General features: G+C 43.0%; 1 protein-coding gene across 1 annotated transcript in view; it reads left to right on the top strand.

Annotated features, from left to right (window-relative positions):
* The first annotated feature begins 1,836 nt into the window (after positions 1 to 1,836).
* Positions 1,837 to 7,047, top strand: part of LOC103804438 (poly [ADP-ribose] polymerase 14-like) — a 15,113-nt gene continuing 9,902 nt past the window's right edge. Inside the window, exons 1-4 of the mRNA XM_009077053.1 lie at positions 1,837 to 1,933; positions 2,122 to 2,409; positions 3,265 to 3,501; positions 4,386 to 6,634. Coding sequence (XP_009075301.1) covers positions 1,837 to 1,933; positions 2,122 to 2,409; positions 3,265 to 3,501; positions 4,386 to 6,634 — 2,871 coding nt within the window. The remainder of the gene's footprint in view (positions 1,934 to 2,121; positions 2,410 to 3,264; positions 3,502 to 4,385; positions 6,635 to 7,047) is intronic.

Here is a 7,047-nt window from a genome sequence, read left to right as displayed (position 1 = left end):
TCTCTTCTCTCTGGCAACCAGTGACAGGACCCAAGGCAATAGTCTGAAGTTGCATCCAGGAAGGTTTAGGCTGAATATTAGAAAGTGGTTCTTCACCCAAAGGTGGTTGGACTCTGGAACAGGTTCCCCACGGAAGTGTTCACAGCACCAAGCCTGGCAGAGTTCAAGAGGTGTTTGGACAACTCTCAGGCACAGGGTGTGATTATTGGAGATGTCCTGTGCAGGGCCAGGAGTTAGACTTCATGATCCTTGTGGGTCCCTTCCAACTCTGAATATTCTGTGATTCTGTGACTCATCAATACACACACACACACTAATACACAGCTAACCAATACACACATGTGGCTAATACACAGCTAATCAATACACCCATGGCTGATAACACACAGAGTTCACTGAGATCTTGCTGCAAAGTACCTCTGTGCATAGAAGGGTGAGTGGTGTAGGTGAGGGCTGAGGGCACTGAGGCTAGAAAAGCAGTTTAGCCAACATTACCATATTTTCTGCTTTCTAATTTAGCTGCATTTCCTCTTGTTCTAAACTAGCAGGTAGAGATGCTGTGCAGAGTCAGAACGTGTCATGACAGAGGCTTTTCCAAGGTGCCACTTTTCAAAGGCCCTTCCCTCCCGAGGGGGGATGTCCTTGGCACTTTTCACATTCAACACAGTTTCTGTGCAGGGACAGTGTGTGGGAGGACCTGCTCACAGTGGTTCATGCAGCATGACTGTGTGCTAGTTTGGTTTATAACATTGTGCATGAGGCTTCTTGAGCTCAAAGAGTGGTTTTGTAATCAATTCAACATATGGTTCAAAAAGAGGAACCTGTGGAAATCTATGATTCTGGCAGTGTCATATGAATCTAAACTTTAGTTGTGTTAGCTCCTGGTTGAACACAAATGTGACTTTTTTAATCTTAAAGTACCCAGTAACTCAAGAAATCATTGTCATTTATCTCTAGTTAATGAACCCCAGGTGTCTCATCCCATCTGCCAGAATAAGGAGACTCCTATGTGTACTCAGCAGGAGAAGACAGGTAAGTGTGCCACTTACCCAGTGGTGACCAGTGTATTCTTGCATCTTTGGTTTTCACAGACCTTTCTACTGCAGTAGTGCCCTGGTCACCCGTGTGACTTGTGTTCATCTAATGTAGTGTAGGAATCATGATCTCAGGCTAAAATAAATAAATATGTTTTTCCCTTTGTGTGATTCTCTTTAGGGAAGTGCTCACTTCACTGACTGCCTCACAGGTCAGTTCCTTAGGGAACAGCCTCAGATGTTTGTGCTCTGGGTAAGGCTGGTTTTACCCAGCCCTTCCCAGCTGCTCCCAGCCCTGCTGGGACAACCTGTGCCAGAACATGGGCAGCTGTGTACCCCAGGTACACCTGAGCTGCTGTTTAGACCCCAGGTGAGCCACAGCAATGGCTGGAACTGTGAATGGAGAGGCTGTGCAGGGAGGAGAGTACTGGTTCTCCTTACGGTGGGTTCGTGAAGAAACTTGTGTAGCCTTTACTTCTGCTGCCCTTGCCTTGTCATGAACTCAATCATTTCCTCCTCCTCTGTTGATATGGCAATTCCTGCTAGTGATTGGCTCGACTTGTTTTGGACTCTTACCCCGCTCTTTTCCCTGATTTGATGTGTCATCTGAACAAAAAGTGGTGTGAAAGTTTGGAAAACAAGCTTGGAGTTTTTCTTAGCTTTTGCCTAAGGCATTAGGGTGTGATGTTTTATTTCAGAATCATGTGAGAAATCGGAAGAAGCGGAAAAAGGAAGATCTGGGAAGTCTGTCATTGTAGTAACCACTGCCTGTGGGGAGGAAATAGAAGATGAGATTGTGGAAATGTACTTTGAAAATAAAAAGAAGTCTGGTGGGGGGACCATTCAGTCCTACACCAAAGAGGATCAGCAAATTATCATCACCTTTGAGAAGGAGGAAGGTATGATTGTAACTCTGGGTGTTGTATTGCTAAAGCTCCCTTTTAAAATTAGGTCTGTGCTAGTGCTGGATCTCTTTGTGGACATTGCTCCAAGCAGAAATGGTGTATTTTTATGATTATTTAACATGCTGCTCTGCTGTGGAGGGAGGGAAAGGGGAGATCACATCTTTGTTTTCCTGTGGGACTAGATGCCCAAGAAGTTTTGCAAAGGAAGCATCACTCGGTGAAGAAAATTGATCTGTGTGTGAAGCCGTGGCAAGTGAAGACTCTCCAGGAGCCGTGCCAAATGGAGAACTCTGAAGGATCCCTGCCTTCCACTGCAATTGTGCTGGAAAATGTGAAGGAGACAGTAAAAGAGTGCATGTTAATTATGCTGGTAGAGAACGTCAGTGGCTTGTCAGAGGATGATGGTGACTTCACTGTGGAAATGATACCTGAGTTACGTGCTGCTGTAGTTACTTTTACTGGAAACACAGGTAAGGAGGAGTCAGAGTTGCAGCTCTGTTATTGTGTCTCTGTGTGTATGTGTGAGAGACTGAGACTAAGCAGGAATTGAGCTTTTCTGTCATAGGTTTAAGGTTTAATCTGATATTGTGTCCTTTTAAAGGAGGATTTACTCCACTGAAGTTAATGCCCATCCTTTTATCTATAAGGTATAGAGGCCAGTGCAAGTCAGAAGAGGGTTAGCTCTGATTTGGGTAGTAAACAGAACAGGTAGAACTAAAACCAAAGTATAAACAAGAACAAAAGGATGTAATTGGTCTGAGAATAGATCAAAGGTAAAGGTTTCTCTGCTTTAGAATTCAGAAATTATTTGCCTCTCATGTCATAATCCAGTCCCAAATTTTTGGTGTAGCCTTTAGGTGTAGATCTTTGAGAAATTTAGTTGGTTTCCCCTGACAGACAGAAAAGTAATTTGACTCTTTCATTGTGATGATAACAGAGGGAAAATAGCCAAAAGAGAATGTATTCATCATGAAACTGAAAGAATTTAAACTGTTGACTTGTGTCTGATCAGCTGCAGGCCAAAAATGAAGCTGATCTTGCTTTCTTCTGGGGTTAAAGAGACCCAGTGCTAGTCAGTAGGAAAACTAGTGACAAATTCTGGCTACAATCATTGTAGTCAACAATTGCAATCAACCACGAGGGGAATACTAGGTGACAGATACTGGATATATGGAAAGGAGTAGCTTTGTGAGCACCTCTGAGTTGATTTTGTAATTCAGTGCTTTGATCAGTGCACACAACTGTAGTCTGCTAACCTCATAGCAGAAATGTGAGCTCCGATTTTGATCTTGTTTTTTCTTTTTTCTGCTCCTTCCTCTTTCTAGATACAGAGGAATTGGCTAAAAAGCTTAACCGAAACCACAGAACCAAGCAACAAAACATTACTGCATGGTGCCTTGAGCAAACAAAAAGCATTAGGGCTGAAAATATACCACCCAACACATCCAGTGACTATATAACCATCTACTTTGAAAATAAGAAGAATGGAGATGCACAAGTGGTGGGTGTTCAGCAGCTGCCTGATGAAGATGCAGCTATCATTACACTGAGTGACTATAAAGGTAATGCAGAAATGCTAAGCCCTTCTCTCTTTGAGAACCTTTCATTTAAAGATCAAACTGTGGATTTTCTAGAGAAATGCCTCCTTTGTCCTCATGGAACAGCAGATCTGGTGTTTTCTCAGTAGGTCTCTGCTAACTGGAGTGCAAGCTTCAGTTTTGGACCAGCTGAGCATGAGGCATAGAATGTTTTCCTTCTTCTGGACAGTTTATTTCACCCAGGCCTTGATCCTTACTGAGTTCAGGTTACAGTTTATATTCAGTAGAGAGTGCACAGCCCTGTGGCATGCACAGGACTTCCCCACACCTGCCACCTTCACCACCAGCTGCCCCGTGGCAATGTGTGCTGTCTGACTCATCTGAGGACAACTTCTTGGACAGCTTTTTGGCTGGAGAGCAGGTGCTGTCGCTTGTCCAGTCAGTGACAGAAAGATGAGTGGAAGGTGAAGGACAAGGGAGAAGCTTGAGACATTGCAGTGAAGGGGAGAGCTGAAGGGAAGTTGAAGGAAAGAGATGTTCTTTTGAGGGGGGAAACAGAGCAGCTCTGATTTGATACTGCTGGGTTGAGCTGGGCACTTCAAGTACATGTAAGAGAAATGGGGCCAGAGACAGTGCTGTGCATACCTCCTCCTGGAAGTGGATGGTATGTGCTTGACTGTCTCTTTCCATCTTAGTTTCTAGTATTTAAAATAAGTAATTCTTCAGTAATTTGCAAGTATTTCTATCTGGATAGGAGGGTAAAATTAATCTAAAAATGTTCTTAAAAATAACAAACATTATTATGTAGAAAACAGTTTAAAAAAAACCAGACAACAAAACCCCCAAAACAAACCAGAAGAACTTATGTGCTAATATTAATAGTTTGGGGTTTTGCTTGTTTGTTTTAGACGTAACTAATATCCTGGCAAAGAAGCATTCACTCAACAAAACACCAGTCTCTGTCTATCCTTACTACACCTCTCTGGGAACAGCTCTCTATGGAAAGGAAGGACCACAGATAAAGAAGCCAGATCCAATTACATTGCTTCTGGATCCCTATATCTGGAATTATTTGCAACGAAACAGCAGCCTAATAGAGACAATAAATGGTGAAATGGCAAAGTGTAACTGTGTGCCAATGTGGCCTGAACCCCAGTGTGCTGACCCAAAAGTAACTTTGCATCCTTCAGCTATTTTTTCTGAGCGGAAGAGATCAGTATTTCAATTGGTCAAGACATGGAAGGAAAAAGCTTCCACAGCATTTTCACACAGCATATCAAAGTACAAAGCAATTCAGTGTCAAGTAAGCGCAGAGGTGTGGGAAGCCATTAGAAACAGCTTTCCCCATGATGAAGTTTTGGTGATCCCATGTACTTCCAAGGATTTACTAGTTCTAGTAGGTGAAAAAGAAGTTGTGAAGAATGTTGAACATGTACTGAAAATTCTGATCGAAAAGGCCATCATAGAAATTGAAAGAGAAAAGCAAAGAACTGAACAAATAGTGGTAGTGAGTCCAGGGGAATATGGAATTTTACAGATTAGTGGTCTTGAAGAAAAATTTCGTACGGAGTTCCCAGCCCTGCAGATAACTTATGATTATTTGCAGAAGGTAATTAACCTATGTGGAGTGCCTGAGGAAGTTTATAAAATAAAAGGGGAAATATTTGATTATTTACGCAAAATGGTAAAGAAAACTGTTAAGATCCACCCTCACATTTTCCAATTTTTAGAGCATATTGATAATGAAACATTGTCACAGAGCCTGTTTATGTTAAAAAAAATCAGTGCCTTTTATGAACTTGGCACAGAAGCTATCATCTTGAAAGGGAGTACTCCTGAAGATCTCCTAAAAGCAGAAGAAGAAATACAGAAGGAACTGGACTACAAAAGCATTAGTTTGGAGGATGAGTCAGTCCTGCAGAAGAACGAATGGCACATGCTCACCAAGCACAACTGCTGTAATGAAGCTGTAGCAGTAACTCAGGCAGAGAGTCAGGTCATTATTGCTGGTTTATCTCAAGCAGTAACAGAAGCCTTTGAGAAACTTTCTCACTTTATAGATGAAAACACACACGTACAAAAGGTCATTGGAGGAAAGCCCATGGCAGTCATAACGTTTTTTGAGAAAGAGAAGGCCAAAGACTGGGGTGCCTTACAGAAAAACGGTGTGAAAGTTGACTTCAGCACACAGAAAACGTGTGGGGTTATAACCTTGAGTGGGTCAAGGTCTAAAGTGCTAGAAGGAATCATCTTAGTTGAAGAGATTCTCTCCGGCCTGCATTATAAGCGTGTGGTAATTACAGCGCCAGGAGCCAAGTCATATTTCAAAGAGCAAGAACACCTTTTGTCAGCCCGTGTAAAACAAGAGTTTAAGTGTCTAGTGCAACTCGAAGAGGTGCCAGAAGAGCAGCTAGAAGAACAGCAAGAAGACAGTAACAGAGGCAAGCCCTACATGCAGATGACTGTGGGTGGAGTTGTAGTAGCAGTTTATAAAGCTGACTTGTGCACTCATCCTGTTGATGTTGTGGTGAATGCATCTAATGAAACCTTAAGTCACATCGGTGGCCTTGCTGCAGCACTGCTAAATGCTGCTGGTCCAGAGCTGCAAGAGGAGTGCAATGAGCTGGTGAGGAAGAAGGGGAATTTGCAGCCTGGCTCTGCAGTTATCACAGGCGCTGGGAAACTCCCCTGCAAGAACATCATTCATGCTGTTGGGCCCAGGTGGAGCAAGGAGGAAGCAGAACTATGCGTGGAGTCATTGAGGAAGGCAGTGAAGAATAGTCTACAACTAGCTGAAACATACAATCATCGTTCCATAGCTCTGCCTGCTGTAAGTGCAGGGCTTTTTGGCTTCCCACTGGAACTGTGTACATATTCGATTGTAGCCTCCATCAAGGAGGCCTTGGAAGAATCCATGGGGGAGAGCAGCTTGAAGGAGGTTCATCTTGTGGATATTTTACCGGATAAAGTTCAGGCTTTCAGCAAGGCACTTAAGGAAGTGTTTGCAGGTCATTCATCTTCCCACAGGTCACTGCCTCAGGCCAGTACAGTTCATAAGTCTAGGAAACGCAAAATTCCTCAACACAACTTCCCATTTGTAACAACTGAGGAAGGCCTTGACATTCTGCTGGAAACAGGAAACATTGAAGATGCTACAGTAAGTGTTTTAAATTATCTGCTATTAAAATATCAGCTGGAGGGGGTTTTGTGTGGGTTTTTTTTTTTAAACAAACAAACACAAACCATAGACCATCATCTATAATTAGCAACATTACATGTTTGACATGTCACTGAAATTGTCTATCACTGCTGGTAACAAGAATTGCTGTTAGATGATTGTCTTACATGGTAGATAGAGGTGGCTGTGCAGCATTGAATTTTGTTGTCTACTCATGCAAAGGCACACAGATCACAGAATCATGGAATGGTTAAGGCTGGAAGGGACCACTGGAGGTCATCTAGTCCAACCTCCCTGCTTAAGTAGGGTCCCCTAGAGCATGTTACTCAGGATTGTGTCCCTACAGCGTTAGAACATCGCCGGAGATCCCTGTGGTACACAGTGCATTACAG

The sequence above is a fragment of the Acanthisitta chloris genome, unplaced genomic scaffold (assembly GCF_000695815.1).
Source record: "Acanthisitta chloris isolate BGI_N310 unplaced genomic scaffold, ASM69581v1 scaffold15460, whole genome shotgun sequence".
Taxonomy (NCBI): Eukaryota; Metazoa; Chordata; class Aves; order Passeriformes; family Acanthisittidae; genus Acanthisitta; species Acanthisitta chloris.
Note: the sequence above shows the minus strand (reverse complement) of the source record. Positions and strands in the feature narration are given on the sequence as shown.